At 55.6% G+C, this 18,137-nt stretch overlaps 1 protein-coding gene across 2 annotated transcripts; it reads right to left on the reverse strand.

Annotated features, from left to right (window-relative positions):
- Positions 1–8,766: 8,766 nt before the first annotated feature.
- Positions 8,767–14,685, reverse strand: PCK1 (phosphoenolpyruvate carboxykinase 1). 2 transcript variants are annotated; one of them, XM_047770799.1, is made up of 10 exons: positions 14,530–14,685; positions 14,085–14,348; positions 13,410–13,591; positions 12,775–12,978; positions 12,222–12,409; positions 11,827–11,989; positions 11,189–11,413; positions 10,970–11,101; positions 10,506–10,601; positions 8,767–9,748 (listed from the first exon to the last, which is right to left on the reverse strand). In XM_047770799.1, exons 2-10 carry the CDS (start codon positions 14,306–14,308, stop codon positions 9,294–9,296), a joined length of 1,869 nt encoding a protein of 622 aa, XP_047626755.1. In that variant the 5' UTR covers positions 14,309–14,348; positions 14,530–14,685; the 3' UTR covers positions 8,767–9,293. The 2 variants fall into 2 exon arrangements, with proteins under 2 accessions (XP_047626755.1, XP_047626754.1); XM_047770798.1 differs by having other exon boundaries at positions 14,526–14,685.
- Positions 14,686–18,137: the final 3,452 nt, after the last annotated feature.

Here is an 18,137-nt window from a genome sequence, read left to right on the forward strand (position 1 = left end):
ATGGATGGATGGGTGGATGGGTGTGTGGAGGATGGATAGATGGATGGATGGGTGGATGGATAGATGGGTGGGTGGGTGGAGGATAGATGGATGAGCAAGTGAATCCCTAGATAGGGAAATGGAAGTAGATGGATAGGAGAGGGGACATGCCCTCACTCTTGGTCCATCCAGGCATCCATCCATCCTGAGTGTGTGTGGGGTCGGGGGGCTAGGTGAATGGAAAGTGGATGGACAGGTGGACAGGTAGGCAGATGGGTAGATGAAGAGTAACGGGGTGGATGTGGATGGATGCTCGGACGGACAATTCGATGAATGAACAGATGGAGAGAGAGATGAATATGGGCAGATGTATTGCTGGATGGCTGGGACCGCAAAAGAAAACCTAAATTGCCTCCCTCTGGAGGGTGGAGATAACAATTGCTTCAGCTCCGGCACCACAGACATTAACACGGCCGCGGGGGCCGGAACACTGCAGCCTTCACAGTCTGCTCATTAACTGACTCACGAAGCTTTCCACCTATTTGAAGCCAACAGGGTAGCAGCGTGACATTTAAGGCTTCCTTTCAGCAGTCACCTGCTTGGCCTTTCACAGAACACAGCACGCAGCTGTTCGCTGGCTGCTGTTCTCCTCCAAAGGTGCCTTCCAGCCCCCAGGGTGGTCATGGATCCAGCTTCCCCAGGGCCTGGGGGGGTGGGTGCGCCCTAAAATGTCATGCGCCCCTTCCCCCAGCTGCCTCACCACATTCTCTGTCTGCAGCAGCATCGCCAATTACCTTAATTACCTACCCTTCAGTTAAGGGGTTTAATTTATAATGTGGTGGCGAGGAAGCATTGGAGGAGTTTCCCTGGCAACCAGGTTTTAAACCCAAGATCCTCTGGGTTTTAAAAGCCACTTTGTGTCTAATTTCCCCCCCTGAAAATTAGCTTGGAACTTTTCAGATGCTGAAATTTTTAGCATAACAGCAGGTTAGCACTTATGTCTGAAACCATAAAAGACCTAGATTTCTGCCCTGCCAGAGCCAAGACCCTGGGAAGTTGTTCGGTTTCCTCCATTGCTTTGTTCTTGCGTGTACGCAGGGGCTGCACAGGCCATTAGGAAGTGACCACAGGGCTGTCATTTTCTAAGCGGTGGGCAGCCAAGCTCCAGGCACGAGCCTGCTTTCTGGCTCAGGTTGTTCAAAGTCCCTGCTGGGTTGGTGAGGGCTGGAGGGAGAGACCCCCGACCCTGGGCCCTGGGCGTAGCCAGGTGGCGTGGGGCTGTCCTTTCTGACAACCCCGGGCCCTTCTCCCCAGGCTGAATAGGTGTGCAGGTGGGGGGTACACAGAGGCGTAGATGGAGGAGAGAGAAATGGATGATTAAATGGACGGGAAGGGCTGGATTGATGGAAGGAAGGGTAAAAAGACGAGGGAGGGATCCTCAGCTATCCAGGCAGAATTACAGAGGCTGGGGGGCTGGACCGGGAGGCCGACACCCAGAAATTCTGCACGAGGCAGAAAGCAAACCTATGGATGCTCAGCCACCAGAACCATGCTCCTGAGAACTTGAAGCTTGAGGTTTTTCAGCGACCCTGGGAAAAGGACGGGGCCTCCCGTAGGACCAGTTCATTAGGAAGGAATCATGATCAGTTCAGCTAAGCACTCGGGCTGGCTCTAAGGGCCAGACAGTCAGAGGTGTTCAGTGACTATTCACTGCAAAGGGACAGGCTGCTCCCGGAGACCTGCCATCCGAGGAGGCACGGCCGGCGGGCAACGGCGAGGGCATTCCACCCCTCAGAGCACGTTCCCTCACTCCCAGCAGTGGGAAAAGGCAGGTCCTGCTGCTTGAGTCAGGCCCCATTCTTCCGTCGCTGCCCCCTACATTTGTGGGGTGACTGCAACCCACACCAGAGGGGCGCCGGGCACCTGCGGCAACCTGTGGTTCCAGGAGGTTTAACCATCTGACCATCTGAGTTCGGACGTGAAAGAGTTGAAGTTGGATCGAGTCGAGTCAAGGCAGCTTGGATTATAACCTGTTCTCAGGGGTTGATCGGTCCGTGAAGCCAGGAAGACCGGGTCGATAAAGGGCCACCCCATGGAGCTGTGGGGGGGAGGGGGGGCTTGAGTGACAGCAGGCCTCTTCCGGACAAAGTCAGGCCATCCTTTCCAGGGAGGGAAGTCTCACTGGCTGTTGAGCACAGACACCCTCAGAGGCCCCGGGAAGGGGCAGACACCTCGTCTCGCCCGCTGAGGCCCAGGCTGTGAGCCCTGCTCTGGCTCAGACAGCCGTGCAGACCCTCGCTGGCCTGGACGCCTAGGAGGAGGTCGTGCTGCACAACCACAGGGGGCGCCCTTCACAGCGAGCCTAGGGGAGGGCGGTGGGTTTCACGGTGCTTTAGTGTCAGGGGGTGGGTTTCAGGCCCCTGGTTCCCGAGCGGGGCCTCTGACAAACAAACCAAACCTCTGACCGGGAGCCGCGGAGCGCTGCGCTGTTCATAAAACTCTCTCTTCACTTCTGCCCTCAGACTCCCTCCCCGCTAGGAAATAAAGAGAGGGGTGGAAGGGGGGACAGATTCACTTCTGCTTTATCTCTGAAGTCTTTAGCCAAGTGCCAGGCACATAATAAGAGCTCAATAAATAACCATTATTAGGGAGGAAGAGGTGGAGGAAATCGGACAGATCAGAATTTCAGATTTATTGTGCTTCGGTCCAAGGGAAAAAAAAGAGCAAGACTATGTCCATTTGCATCGCCTCCCCCCTCCCAGGCTGACTCTGCAGCAGGCAGTGTCCTCTGGTCCCCTTTCGCCTGCAGCCTGTTGAAAAAAATATAAAGGAACAGCCAATCTGGCACGCTTGGCCGAGCCCCTGCCTCCCAGCCCACAGCTCCCTCCCATGTTATGTTTAATTTCCCTGGGTCGAGAGGAAGCATCTGATGATCCGAGTTAATTCAAAATGTAAATTTCACCTCCTCCCGGCTAATGGCTCTGAGCTCCGTTTTACATAACGGGGAGCAGCTGCCGCCTGAGTCACCGTGGCCCCTGGCTCCCCGGCCTCTGCTCTCAGTGGTGATGAAACTCTCGCCCAGATTTCAGACAAACAGCCTCCGTGCCCACCGAGGCCAGACCAGAGTTCACCTCGGAGGGCATTGGTTTATTAATGGGGGGCTGCGGGATGGGGGGTTAGGGCCGATCCCGGGGCTGTGCCTGTCTCCCAGGGTGCCCACCCACCCGGGTTCAGGAGCCTCAGCCACAGCAGAGGATTTCACGGTGAGCTGGGGGTCCCCGGAGCTGTCTTCACCCAGACCTGGAAAGTAGCCTTGACCCCCTCGCCCTCCAGGGTCTGGCTCTTGATTGACAGTCAAGATCTTCCAGATGCCCGTACCCCTCTGGTGGATAAGGTCCCAGAGCTGCCCATGGGCCACAGAGTGGGGTCCCTCCCTCCCCAGGAGATGCTAAGGGCCAAATACCCCATCGTCTGAACCCCCGTCCCTGAAGGCAAAACCAGCTCATGAGTGTCCATCTCTCCTCTATGGCCTACAGGGGGCGAGGCTTTGGGCCAGGATGGAGGGTCCAGGGGCCTCAGGGTGTGCCCATGATTTGGGTCCTGGCTTTGGGAGAATTTAGCAGTAGGTGAGAGGCAGCCGGACCAACAGGAACCGGGCGCCCCGAGGGTGGGATTGCAGGCGTGCTGATGAGCCGTGGGTGGACAATGCGTCAGGAGCACGTGCCCTTCCCATCCCTGAAGTCAGCCCATGCTCTCCACCTTGTCACTGTCCCCACACCTGGACCTGGGCTCACTCAATCCCAGTTCTTAGGGTCCCTACCAAAAATCCACATGGCTCTGACTTTATGGCAGGCTGGAGAGGGGACACGTCCTGGGGGCCAGGCAGGGCACTCTTGTGCAGTTGGGGAAACCGAGGCTCAGGGCAGAAGCGTCTGTCCCCAGGCTGCAGCAGGGGTCGAGTGGCTGCAGTGACATGCATTCCCTAGCCCGGAGTCCATTCTGCAGGCTTCTGATGCCAGGGAGGGGAGTGAGCCCTCGTGCCTGTCTGGAGCCTCTGTGTTCAGAGCACCTGTGTCTCAACCGTCTCCTGGGTGGTGACATGAGCCCTCTCTTTCACTGTGCGAGTTTTCTGATCCACCGTCAGAGCTGGAATGGGAGTCTTCCCTCTGCTGAGGACCCATTTGGGATCCGGGCACCGATGGACAGCTGGGATTTGGAGACTCAGCTCTGCCACCTGCTGGCTGCGACGACTTTTGCAGGCTGCTGTTCTCCAGCCTGTTTCTCCTCTGGCAATTGCCGAGATGATTTCTGCCGTGATCCTGCTGATGCGAAGAGGTTCACGGGCCTGGCATTAAGTGGCACTGAATTCCACAATAAGAAAGTCTGTCCCTTTCCCCTTTTCTCTGAATCCCCCTGACTCTTTGCGGGAGAGACACCCGCTGGGCTGCCTCGCCCTCATCCTTTCCCATCTCCCTTTTTGACAAGGCGAATGCCCCCCTCGACTCAGAGCCTTTGGCAGACACCTGCTTGCTTTCTGATGCAAGTTAAGCGAGATTTTCATTTTACAGAATCTCTTCTTTTTTCAATCATTTTGGGGGGCTTTAATTCACAGACCATTAAATTTACCTCCTTGAAATGTACAAGTCAGGGGGTTTTAAATGTATTCACAGGATTGGGCAAACTTCGCCACAATCTGATTGTATTTCATTTTTTATTTTTATTTTTATTTTTGCTTTTTAGGGCCACCCCTGCGGCATATGGAGGCTCCCAGGCTTGGGGTCGAATCAGAGCGGTAGCTGCCAGCCTACATGCCAGCCACAGCAATGCAGGATATGAGGCACACCACAGCTCATGGCAACACCAGATCCCTAACCCACTGAGGCCAAGGATCGAACCTGCAACCTCATGGTTCCTCGTCGGATTCCTGTCCGCTATTCCACAAGGGGAACTACCACAATCTGATTTTAGAACGTTCTCATCACCCCCACAAGAAACCCTACACTCGCTCCTATGCCTCCTTCCTGTGACTCCTAGAAGCCACAAGTCTCTCTATCTCTGTGGATTTGCCTGTTCTGGACGTGTCCTATAAATGGTACCACATGGAGTGTGTCTTTCGTGGCCATGCCAGCTTCTGCCACTTAGGATGGTATTCGTGTGGTTACCTTTGCGAGGAATGCCGGGTTTTAATTAGTGGTCGGCTGGCAATGTTTGCTTCTGAAGCAAATTTCGTTCCGTCTGGTAATTTTTTCCCACTTCAGTGTGTTGATCCTGTGCTCGAGTTACCGGTTGCCATGGAAGATGACGTGTACATTCGAAGGCTTGCAATACACAGTGCAAATCCCGCCTGAGGGCTGGGGGGGTCCCCTTGCTGTTGGCTCTCTGAGTTGGGGGACGTCTCCCCTCCTTCCTTTCTCCAACAGCCACCAGGCCTCTTCCTCCGCCTCCCCTGACGTTTCTCAGAGCCCTCATGACTCAAAGGAAAGGCAGAGGCCAGGGCAAAGTCTCTACAAATATGCAGTTCGTCGCCTGTAGTCAACAAACTCAGAGGGACAGCTGTGGTCTCAGCTTTTCCCCAGTCGTACTGTCCGGAAATAGCCATCTACATCAAGTTTAATTATGCAATTAAAGTCATTTTCCTGGGCTGAACAAATATTTACAGCGTATTTTGCTTCAAATTGCTTCGCCCGGAGAAAGGTTCCGTCGCTGGGGCTGGCATGCCTGGTGTACGGTCACACATCGACATGCCCTGTTCCCCGGGAGCCACATGGCACCGAGCAGGTGGCAGACAAGCGAGCCCCCAGGAATGAGAATTGGTGCAAAGCTGTGGCAGCCCCGCGTATTGAATATCTGCCCCGACTAGAGTGGAGCCCATTTTACAGTTGAGGACACTGAGGTTCGGAGTGTTGTGCTGGCACCTGTGGCTCACCGCAGGCAGAGGGAGGGTGGTGACATGCATCCAGACCCTGCAGACCCGGAATCTACACGGAGCTGGGCTATTACATTTTGTCCCCATTGGATGCCAGCAGGGGTATTATTACCCCAAGGCACAGATGAGGATGTCACTTTAGCTGACACCCCTGGCCAGAGGCAGAGCTGGGCTGAGTCCAAGGTCATCTGTATCGACTGCCCCCAGGGAAGGAAGGAGGGCAGGAGGTGGGAGCAGGCAGCCAGCCCTTTCCCATAGATGCTGGAACTTAGTTGCCTGCTGTTGCAACTGCTGACGATGGCAGCGAGGACACAGCCAAGGTCACGGTCTGGCCCGGTGCCGTCTGGCAGGGGAGCAGCCCCAGGAGCCACCAGAGCCCGTGCCTGTGGCCAAAAGGCTCTGGAAGGATCGTGGAAGGTGCGGTGTGGTGGCCAGAGGGCCGGGAGCTTGAGCAGACCAGGGCTCTGGGGTCGGGTGGGCCTGAGGAGAGGGAGGGAGGCAGCTGGCCCTGCCAGTCCCAGAGCCCAGAGCCCCCAGCCCCTCCCTCCCACCAACCCCAGTCCCCCGATGACATCGGGTGCTCGAGTGAACGTAGCGATAGGTTAGTCGCCCTGGTTCAATATTTGCTGTGTACCTACTGTGTTCTGGTCTTTAACCCAGACCCCAGCAGGGCTCCGGGAACCGGTGGAGGTCAGAGGGCAGCTCGGTGCTGGATTCCAACACAGGACATCAGCTCCCGTGTTGATTTGGATGCATATGGACCACGGAGGGGGCGGACCAGGAGCCCGGAGACTCAGCTGTTATTCTCATCCCCATTTCACCCAGAACAACGGGCCACTCACCCTCTCAGGGCCTCAGCCTGGCCACCTGCAAACAGCCTTGGCCTTGTCTGTCTTCCTGCCGCATGTGGGCTCAGGTGCAGCAAAAATAACACTCGCCATCACAGACCGGAGTATCCTGATTATTGTAACGACAGGGCCCCGCACAGAAACCAGGACATGGAGCACAGCTGGCACAGGGGAAACTGACTTAGGCATGTGTTGAATCCTTTGGCCCCCGAAAACTCTTATTCTATTTGAGGCACCTCCTCAGGCTGTCCCCCAGGCTTCCTGGGCCGGGTGGCAACACGGTTATATGCAAGTGTGCTGGCTGGGGGGGAGGGTGACACAGGGCACACAGAATTCTGGGATGACCGGCTTTGCTCGGAAACGGATGAAGCCCTCCAAGGGCCTAGAACAGGACCCCGGGGCCCAGGCATGCATTTTAAAAATGGTGCCCAAGCTATATCCTGGGAGGGGAGCGCCTCTCAGGGGTCCAGAGAACTGCCTCAGAGCCCCCAGGGAGTGGAAAAAAGGAGGCCAGGGGCCTGGGTCCCGACACCCGCCCAGCCTTAGGTGGGCGGTCTCCGGTTTTGTCTCCTGTAGGCGCTGGGTTTCTGAGTCAGAGTATGTGTCATGCAGATGTTCTGCAGTGAAAGGAAAAACAATTTTGAAAGCCGCTGATTTAAATTAATACAGCAGATAGCATTTAATTCCATTAAATGATTTTTCCCCATCAGTGGTTTTGCCATCAGAACATGACAGTTTGTCGGCAGAACCCAGGCGGCGCTCAGCTCCTTCAAGGGAAAGAAAACTGGTTGCTCTTTCCCAGCCCCCACCAACCCTCTTGGCCTCGGGTCCCCCACCTGCAAAATCGGGGGGATCTTGGCTTGATCTTCCAGGTGGAGGCTGCGGGGCACAGAGGAGTTTAGAGCAGCAAGCAAGGCGCAGCTGTGAGAGGTGGCATGGAGCAAAGCCGAGGCATCCGGACCACCCGGGAACACGCCACTGGGGGGTGTGACGGGGGCGCCCGGAAGGGAGCACGGCCACCAGAGAAAGTCACGCTGATCTGCAGGACGCGTGTGGCCCCCCCAGCGCGCGCTGTGTTTGGATTTCCCGGAGAACACCCAGTAGACGCCAGGACCCGGGGAGGACTCGCGGCCAAACCACGCCACCTGCTGGCCGCAGGGCAGCACCCCATGGACACCGACACGATGCTCTGTATGCAGAAGGTGCTCCATGAATGCCCGGAGAGCCCTTCTGCTGTTTCTTCTGAAGGACGTTTTTCTCTCCTCTCCTCCCCTGTGGGTGACAGTGGAGGAAAGCATTGCTCAAAAAAGAGTTTATGGCCAAAAGGCTGTGAAATTGGCCAGGATATAATTCTCGTGGAAGCTGAGCCCCCAGGCTTTGTCAAAAAGCGCATTTTAAACTCTCCCCCTCCAGTCACACAAGACCCACCATTTAAAGGTTTGTGGGCTTACTAAAGGGTACTCTCTAGTGGCATCCAGGAGCTAACCAGTGGTTAATTCAGAAAACCCAAAGCGTGGTGCCATGTCACCGATGCGTGACCTTCTTGCTGTTCATCGCCCCCCCCCCGCCCCCGTCTCATTCCATCCTGCTCCCCCCCTCGCCCACGAGTTGCTCCCTCCATCGGAATGAACCTGATGCCCTGAGGTCTTTGGAGTGGGTTTGCTCTCTAAGGACTGCATCTGGGTCCCCTCTTCTCGGTGCTTCAAAATAAGAAAAACCAGAGGGTTCCCATCATGGCGCAGTGGTTAACGAATCCGACTAGGAACCATGAGGTTGCGGGTTCGGTCCCTGGCCTCGTTCCGTGGGTTAAGGATCCAGCATTGCCGTGAGCTGTGGTATAGGTGGCAGATGCGGCTCGCATCCCACGTTGCTGTGGCTCTGGTGTAGGCCGGTGGCTACAGCTCCGACTCGACCCCTAGTCTGGGAACCTCCATATGCTGTGGGAGCAGCCCAAGAAATGGCAAAAAGACAAAAAAACAAAAAGGTAAGAAACACCAAGTCAACAAAGCCAACTTTTCTATAAAACTTTATTTTGTGATTTTTTTTCCCAAGAAGTGAGAGGGGGAACCGTGGAAATTATGTGAAGGCAGGGAACCACAGTATATAAAAATAATTTAAACACACGTGTTAATGACAAAGCCACATGACTTTCTAGCAACAACTAGCAGTAATCTCGCCCAAGATTTTTTCAAAGGTGTTAAATACGTCGCAGACGACCGTCTGCGGACACACACACTGACACATACGCGTATATACAGCTCAAGCAGTCTGGGCATTCCAGCTCCCTGCTACAGCAGAAGGGCAAAACCAGAGACCCTGTGCCCGCGTGTCCCTAGGCTGAACCATCGCGCCGGATCATGAAGGCTGGAGTCGTGCTGAGATCCCCCTTCTCGACCTCATTGTTACTAGCCCTACTCTGGGGTCTTATCAGAAAACGTGGGCTGTGCTCATCGCGGTGCTGCAGGCGGTGGGAGGTCGGGAAGCACCCTCTCTGGGCTCCGCCGTCCGGGGGGCGGGGGGCGGGGCGGCCTGGGCCCCCGTCACATCCGGCTGATTCTCTGCTTCAGGGCCAGGACCTCGCTCTGGATTTCGTAGGGCAGGTCTGCGTTCACCTGCTCCTCCAGGTACTTGCGGATCTCGTCCGCCTCCTCCTCCCAGAACTCCTTGGAGACCTGGAAGAGCTCGCTCACGCGGACGGCCTCCAGGCCCCGCAGGTCCAGGGCGGCCTCCTCGGGGACGTAGCCGATGGGCGTGAGCCTGGCGCCGCCCTTCCCCTGGACACGGTCGAACATCCACGCCAGCACCCGGCAGTTCTCGCCGAAGCCCGGCCAGAGGAATCTGCCGTCCTTGTCCTTCCGGAACCAGTTGACGTGGAAGATCTTGGGCAGCTTGGCCGCCGGGTGCTGGGCCATGCTGAGCCAGTGGGCCAGGTATTTGCCGAAGTTGTAGCCGAAGAACGGCCGCATGGCGAAGGGGTCGTGCATAATGACTTTGCCTGCAGACAGGAGGCTCGGCTGGTGAGGGATGCCCCACGGGACGCCGGGCACGCCGCTTACCGCTGACGTGCCCCGTGACTTTCTCTGCCTCCCTACACGTACAGAGGGATGCGGGGAGGGACAGAGACAGAGGGACACAGGGCCAGAGAGACAGAGAGATGAGGGGAAGGACAGGGACAGAGACACAGGGACAGAGAGATGCAGAGACATAGGGAGACCCAGAGACAGAGAGAGAACAGAGAGACAGACACAGAGAGACACAGAGACAAAAGCAGCAAGAGAGAGATAGAGAAACAGAGATAGACACAGAGACAGAGACTCGGGGAAGAGAGATAGAGACAGACAGAGAGACATGGGGATACACAGAGACAGAGAGAGGACAGAGACACAGACACAGAGAGACAGAGACAGAGACAGCAAGGCAGAGATAGACAGACATGGAGAGACACAGAGAGACAGAGAGAGATAAAGAGACATGGGAAGACAGAGAGACATCAGAGACAGAGATGGAGAGACACGGAGAGACATGTAGACACACAGAGACAGAGAGAAGACAGAGAAACAGAGAGAGGCAGAGATAGAAAGACACAGAGAGAGACACACAGAGATGGAAAGAGACAGGCAGACAGAGATAAAGACAGAGAGACATATATCGAGAGAAAGAGCGACACACAGAGACAGAAACAGAGAGAGACATACAGAAACAGAGAGACACACAGAGAAGAGAGGGCAGCGCCGCCCTCCTTGGAGACTCACCCTTGTGCTCCGCAGCCGCGGTGGCCTCGGACCTCATGGCTGCCCCCACGAACACACCGTGCTGCCAGCTGAGGGCCTCGTACACCAGAGGGACGCCTTTAGTAGGAAGGAAGTGTTCCTTAACGGCCTCGATGCCCAGAGCCCTCGGGGCGGCATCTCAGACGTGGAGAGACGGCAGAGCAGAGTCTGTCTAAGGGGCTGACTCTGCCTCCCCAGAGGGAAAGGCACACGTGGCCACGTCGAAGTTACAGTGCGAGGCTGAAGTCAGGCCGGGTCCCAGGAGCCAGGGGTGCTGGGCGGCCAGAGGGGGTTCTGCGCTGGGGCCTGCTTCTTCCCCTGCGGCTTGGGGAGGGAAGCTCTGGATCCCTAACGCCCTCCGACAAGTCACAGGAGAGAGGACCACGCCCCCCCCCCCTTGGCTAGCGATACCCCAAGCACTCAGCCCGAGGGCAGGGGAGCCTCACCAGCAGGGCGGCGCCCTCCGAAGATGATGCCCTCAATGGGCACGCCTTCCGGGGCCTCCCAGGCAGGGTCGATGATGGGGCACTGGCTGGCAGGGGTGCAGAACCGCGAGTTGGGGTGAGCGCAAGGTTCCCCTACAACAGCCAGAGAGAAGACGCCCTGAGCAGCCACCGACACACAGGCCTGCAGGTGGGGGCACCGGGCCTCCCGGGGGGCCTTACCATCCTTGGGGTCCCACTCTGTGCCCTTCCAGGAAGTGAGCTTGATGCCCGGGGCCAGCGGCTGGTCGATGCCTTCCCAGTAAACGCCCCCGTCGCTGGTCTCGGCCACGTTGGTAAAGATGGTGTTGCTTTGGATGGTTTTGATGGCATTGGGGTTTGTCTTCACAGAGGTTCCGGGAGCGACGCCAAAAAACCCGTTCTCTGGGTTGATGGCCCGTAAATTACCTGGAGAGTTTCAAACCGGCCAGTGGAGGTAAGTCCCAGGCAAGGCATGACAAATAATCTCCGTTCCGGCCACGCTAGTTTCTGTCCCAGATCCTCAAATCTTTCATTTTTTTCCTCCTCCCTCGAGTCTATGTCTCCTTTCTCGTCCGAGCATTATTAGTCACGTAGACTCTTTCTTCCTCACCACTGTCCCACCACACGGTTTTAATCCATTTACTATGTAAACGAACACCCATACAGGGCCCCATTTCCACCCAGATTGGCCAGGAGGTTAAAGAAGGCTGGCAGGATGCGGATGTCCACGCTTTGGCAAGAACTGGAAGAAGCCCAACCCCGACACCCTGGACGCGTGAAAGCCAAAACCTCACTGCGAGCCAATTCGCATCATCAACACAGGAGCCTCAAAGGTTCACCTTGTTGGTCGAATTTCATCCAGGCGATGTCGTCCCCCACGCACTCCACTTTCCAGCCCGGGAGCGTGGGGTTCATCATAGCCAGGTTGGTCTTCCCACAGGCGCTGGGGAAAGCTGCGGCAAAGTATTTCTTCTGGCCCTCGGGGTTGGTTACGCCCAGAATCTGTTGGAGACAAGACTTCTCCTTAAGCTCTTGGCTCCTTTCTGTCCCGGAGGTCAATGCTATGGCCTAGGAGGGCGCCCGGGAGCCACTCAGAAGTACGGATGGAGTTTCTACATCTGTCCTGGGAGCCCACAGGCTCTTGCCTGGTAGGAACTGTAATGAGGTGGGTACACGCCTCCTCCCTGCCTCCCCCGCCCCCTGCCTCGCACATTTAGGATTTCCTGCATCTTACCAGCATGTGCTCTGCCAGCCACCCCTCTTCCTTGGCCAGCCGGCTAGCTATCCTCAGGGCAAAGCACTTCTTCCCAAGGAGTGAGTTCCCGCCGTACCCGCTCCCGAAGGAGATGATTTCTCGGCGGTCGGGCAGGTGGGCAATGAGCGTCAGCTCTGGGTTACAGGCCCAGTTGTTAACCAAGGGCTCTGCACAGGAGGACACGCCCCACATTAGCATCCACCTGGGTTCAAAGCTTAAGCTATCTTTTTTTTTTTTTTTTTTTTTTTTGCTTTTTAGGGCCACAACTGCAGCAGATGGAGGTTCCCAGGCTAGGGGTCAAATTGGAGTTGCAGCTGCCGGCCTACACCACAGCCACGGCAACACAGGATCCGAGCTGCATTTGCAACCTGCACCACAGCTCACGGCAACGCCGGATCCTTAACCCACTGAGCGAGGCCAGGGATCGAACCCACAACCTCATGGTTCCTAGTCAGATACGTTTCCACTGGGCAACAACGGAAACGCCTTTTTTCCCAACTCCAGCTGTCGATTTGGAAATGCATCTGCTTACTTTTCAAAGGCAGGGGGCACCCCACGGAGTGGAGGCCCTTGATGAACTCGCCCGCCCCCAGCGCGTCCAGGACGGCCGAGCCCATCCGCGTCATGATGCGCATGCTGGCCACCACGTAGGGCGAGTCCGTCAGCTCGATGCCAATCTTGGACAGGGGCGAGCCCAGGGGCCCCATGCTGAACGGGATAACATACAGCGTGCGACCTGCAGGGGCAGCAGGGGGCAGCAGGTGAGGGGTCACCCCGGACTCCCCAGCCGCCACCCCCAGTGTCCCCGGTGACCCTCCTCCTGATCCCCCTTGGACAACACGCCCCTTTGCCGCTGGCACCCCTCCCCGATTTGGAGGAACCCACTGGAGAGTGAACAGAGCCCCCAAATGAAAGACTTTCACCAATGCGCAGCTGGGTCCCTCCAAGCTGTCTTCGCTCTACGTGTGTGGAAACTGTTTCCATGGTCACGCAAGTCAGTCTATCCAGCCACACTGCGCTGGACAGTGTCAATACACGACCCATTTCACACACGGAATTTAAAGCTCGCTGAGGCCACGGGAGGTTCTATGACAACTACCATTGAGGCCAGATCGATGAGAAAAGTTTTGCTGATATTTCACCCAATCAGATAAAGATTTCACTCACCCTTCATGCACCCCGGAAACCGGGCATTGAACGCTTTCTCGAAGTCCTCCGGGGACATCCAGCGACCCAGCTGGCTGAGGCCGCTTTTGGGGATGGGCACCACATCCCTTTGCTCCTGAGTAATGATGACCGTCTTGCTTTCAATTCTGGCCACATCCCTGGGGTCTGTGAGAGCCAACCAGCTGCAAAAACCAAAAGCACACTGGTTGGGACGGGAGAGGGCTGTGCTGCTACCCCACAGGGCACCTGTGCCCTGGACCCCCAGAGGTGCACCCGATCCTTCAGGATGGGACCCGTTTACTCATTAGCACGTTCTTCCCATACCTGGCAGGTGCCGGGCTCACAGATGATGGTCCATCCGTGTGGACACAACCACGCCGACTGGCACTCAGTCGGGGGGACCTTTCATAGACTAGGGGCGAGTCGTCGAGGACAGGGATGGTCTGACCTTGGTTTTGACCAAGGATCTAAATGCAAAGAGGGCCTGCACGCGCCCTCTCCCTGAGACCTTGGGCTGCTCTGCCAATATCATAAAATTAAGACGATGCGTTTCTGACTCTTTGGTTAAGTTTTTCAAGAGCCTGCGAACCACACAGCCCCTCTTCCACCTCTTCCCACCTGCAGCTCGCTCACTGGGGACAGGGAAGCCACCACGGGGGCCGGGGCGGGACTCACCAGTTGTCATACTTCTTCAGCCTCTTGATGACACCCTCTTCCTCCATGTGGCTCAGCAGCTGCTGGTTCTCCTCCTCGGAGCCATCGCAGATGTGGATTTGGTCAGGCTGGCACAGCTTGGCGCTGCTCTCCACGAAATCCCGCACGGCCTGGGGCAGGCTGTCCAGCGTGCCCCGGACGACTTTGGCCGAGTGGTTGAGGCCGTTTGAGAGCTGAGGAGGCATCCTGCAGGGCCGAGCTAAGGGGCGCGGACGCCCAGGTCGCCTGCAACAAGAAAGCACAGGCTTCCTGAACCAGAACCGGCGCCTCGGGCACCCTCGGGTGGACGCCACGCACTCTGTGTGGGCTCCACGTCGCCACACAGTCATAGCTGGAAGGAAGACAAAAACCAGTTCCTGTTAGCTCTGCCCTTTGTTAGAAATGGAAATGAAGCAGCTTTACCTAGGTTTTCTCTCCTTGGATGGTCAAGGAAGGTCGGATCCGAGACCCAAGGGTCGCTTTGCAGGCTCGTCCCGCTGGTCAGCGCGCGTTCCCAGTGGGGAGGCCCTGCTGGGTGTTTGGGGGCAGAACCTCCCAGCTTTAAATTCCGTGGAGGAGAAAGGCCCGGGCCCTCAGCCACACCCAGGAGGCTCGTCTCTGACGTCAGGGCCGGTCTTTGGATCACGGCCACGGTCCCTTACGCTTTGGACCGGCTCACCGCAATAAACCCCCGGGGGGTAATCATTGATGGTCGTTAATGAGTGCTGGGCGGCCTCCGGCCCTGGGATCGGCCACAGCCAACCGTTACGCAACCTCTGATTGACTAAACTTTGAACCAGTCCACTGCTGATGCAAAGCTCATGGCCCTCCCATCGACAGGCAGGTAGGATGGCGCTCCAGCGGGGGGGGGCGGAGATCAGGGGTTTTGGCAGCACGTCTTGTGTACAGATGGCCGCTGGCTGGCCACAACCACGATGGCGAGCTGTCACCCCACAGTCAAAGGCCCATGGGAAGAACGACCCTGAGTTCAAGAAAGTATGTGGCTTCTTGGCAAAGGGCTGACCTAATTAGAGGTGATTAACCTTATTGAGTGTCCACTGCCTGCCCCCTGCCCCCACCCCAAACATCAGCTCCCTGAGGGTAAGGATTTCTCTCTCTTTTGTTCATGTTGTGTGCATGGTTCCCGGCACACAGTGGGAGAGGAATGAACAAATGCCGAGCATTGTTCTGAGTGCTTTGCAACTAACTTCTTGTCACCCTCTGCAGTGGAGTCCACGAATGGCTCCCCACTCCCCCACCTCCCTGAATAGACAGGGACACTGAAGCCCAGGAGGCCCAGTGGCTACTCCCAGCTCCCAGGCTGGTGGGTGGTAGGGGGGGGGTTGGAACTCGAGCGACTGGGCTCTGGAGCAGCGCAGCAGACTGCGCCTTATGAGGCACCTTTGCCCCTTCTGGGAACGAACTTCCATGTATTCTCCAAGGAGTTCTGGGCTGGGTGCAGTTATTTCTGAAGTTGACTCTATACTTTCTGTTGCCCTTGCAAATCTGAGCAGCGGGGAGTGGAGGGGGCTTGGCGGTTTTGCTAGATTACCCTTGAGCAATGAGACCTTTATAACAGCAGTAAAGAATTTGCTTTGCAAAGCATCAGAACTTCAGCCCAATTTAATGAGCTATGGAACTGCTGGCTAATGTTTCTGGAACACTGGGTGAGAAGTCAGGAGAATGGGGCCAGCCCCTGACTCCCCACAGCCAGCGGGACTCAGAGGGGGTCGGTGGGGACTTGCCTGCCTCTCCCGTGGGGCGTGAGCTGAGCTGATTCCCAGACTGTGTCTGTGAGGAGCTGTGGCCATCACAAGGCCTTGGGGACAAACCACCCCCGACCAAGGGGCACTTAGAGGACCATCCAGCAGGGCTTCCTTCCCGCTGCCACCTCGTCATGTACACACATACAGCTCCCAGCAAAACTCTCAGCCCATTGCTGTGTTTCTTTCATGCAGATCTTTTATTCAGCCAATTGAATCTTTCAGTATAAATACAATCAATGTTTTTGTTTAGTTTAAAATCAATTGCCATTTAATTCAATGGAATTCATTCTTTTCTTTCTCTCTCTCTTTTTTTTTTGTTTTTTTTTTGGCCGTGCCGAAGGGATGTGGAAGTTCCCCAGTCAGGGATAGAACACACACTACAGCAGTAACAACAGTGGGCCCTTAACCCGCTGCACCACCAGGGAGCTCCTGGAACTCATCCTTAATGGTGCTGTCGGCCATGTCTAAGTTTATGGGGTGTCCAGTTTTAACCACAACGTAGCTCCACCTCTGGGGACACTTTCTTAGGATCTGGTGTTAATGAAATCAGCCATTCAAATGCATAACCACGAAAACACAGCACACACCTTGACACCAGCGTGGCTGATCTCCCCAAGGGGCTGGAGATTCCCATGGTGCCGATAAAACAGTAACAGTGACACCAAGATCCTTCCCGAGTTTAAGATTTATCTCTCTATCAAAACTGCCTCCTCTGACCTCAAGCCCTTTCTCGTCACCTCTGAACTCCAACCTGTGCTAACCGAACACGAATCAAACAGACAACTGAGACAGTTGCTGTCACAACATCATCCGTGCACTGTAGCTGCGGCTGTATCCTCAGGAACTACAGACTCGGGGTGTTTCCCAGGGCAGCATGAGCACCCAGATCCCCGAGCCGTGGACCACCTGGCCAGAGAGTCGCCAACTGGAGAATCCTGACACCTAAAACTAAGAAAAGTCGTAGACATGTCATAAGACTATGGTTAACCCCAGTTTTTTTTCATTCTTCCCCCTTTAAAACACCCCCAACTCGAAGACCAAGACGGAGGGCATCCGAGGCTTGTCTCCTTCTCCTTTGCTTGATGCCCTGCAAATAAACCCTCACTTTGCCGCACACGCCCGCTGTCAGAGTTGGGCTTCTGGCACTACGGGCCCACCAAGTCTTCCTTGAGAGCGCTCAGGGCCTGGGGTCTGCAGGCCCTCTGCTGGTGTGGGGCTTCTCCTTCGCAGATCCAGCAGCTCCCGGGCCCCTTTGGCCTGGGGATCTGGCTGGAGAATTCCCCTCCAGAGTTTCAGTATCCCTAGGCAATATTTTAGGCTAGCTGCAAAGGCACGATTTTTGGGTTGGAAGATGTCTATTGGTTTAATAAAAGTAAGAGCCTAAGATGGCCTTTGGAATTGGTGTGGCTTTAAACCTCTTGCACTGAGGTTGGCTTTTGTCATTTGTGTGTGTGTGCGTGTGTGTGTGTGTGTGTGTTCAAGAAGGTACATTATTTTAATTGGTGAACATGGCACACAGAAGTTCAGGTCCTAAGTGTAGACATTTGAGGTGAATCCTACAAAATTAGATCACCTTCAGTTCTGGTTTCAGAACCAAAGCCAATATTGTAATGGCCATACTATTCTTTAGACTCTGGAGAAAAATTCCCAAGATGAGGCTCCTTCAGAACGGGTTTTGCTGGCTTGATAAAACATCTTGTCAAAATTCGAACCCCAGGGGAACAAGTCCTTCTAGGAGAACATGCTTTTTGCTCATTATACCTTGAGGTATCAACGTTCTACCAGGGCTCTAAGGAACTGGTACCTTATCTGGAGCATCTCCATTCGGAGGCTGAGGAGGAAAAAAAAAAAAAGCGGGAAAGAAGCTTTTAGGAGTTCCCGTCATGGCTCAGTGGTTAATGAAACCGACTCGCATCTATGAGGACGCGGGTTTGATCCCTGACCTCGCTCAGTGGGTTAAGGATCTGGCATTGCCGTGAGCTGTGTCGTAGGTCGCAGACGTGGCTTGGATCCCCAGTGACTGTGGTGTAGGCCGGCAGCTACAGCTCCAATTCGACCCCTAGCTTGGGAGCCTCCATATGCCCTGGGTGCGGGCCCTAAAAAGACAAAAGATAAAAAAAAAAAAAAAAAAGAAGAAGACGCTTTTAAATTTAACTTACACCAACTGTTAGTTATAAACTAGTGAATGTTATATTGTAATACCTGATTCATGACTAAGTTTTAAAATGAAGCTATGAGATCTCTGAATGGATGCATGTCCATGTGTTGG

Source organism: Phacochoerus africanus, chromosome 3 (genome assembly GCF_016906955.1).
Source record: "Phacochoerus africanus isolate WHEZ1 chromosome 3, ROS_Pafr_v1, whole genome shotgun sequence".
Lineage (NCBI taxonomy): Eukaryota > Metazoa > Chordata > Mammalia > Artiodactyla > Suidae > Phacochoerus > Phacochoerus africanus.

Excerpts from the sequence above, each read along its gene's own strand:
- PCK1 (XM_047770799.1), bottom strand. The coding sequence starts at position 14,308 with ATGCCTCCTCAGCTCTCAAACGGCCTCAACCACTCGGCCAAAGTCGTC. Across the intron at positions 12,979-13,409 it reads GTTTCCGGGGTGCATGAAGG|GTCGCACGCTGTATGTTATC; the intron begins GTGAGTGAAATC and ends CTGCCCCTGCAG. Across the intron at positions 11,102-11,188 it reads AGAGTGGGACCCCAAGGATG|GGGAACCTTGCGCTCACCCC; the intron begins GTAAGGCCCCCC and ends TGGCTGTTGTAG.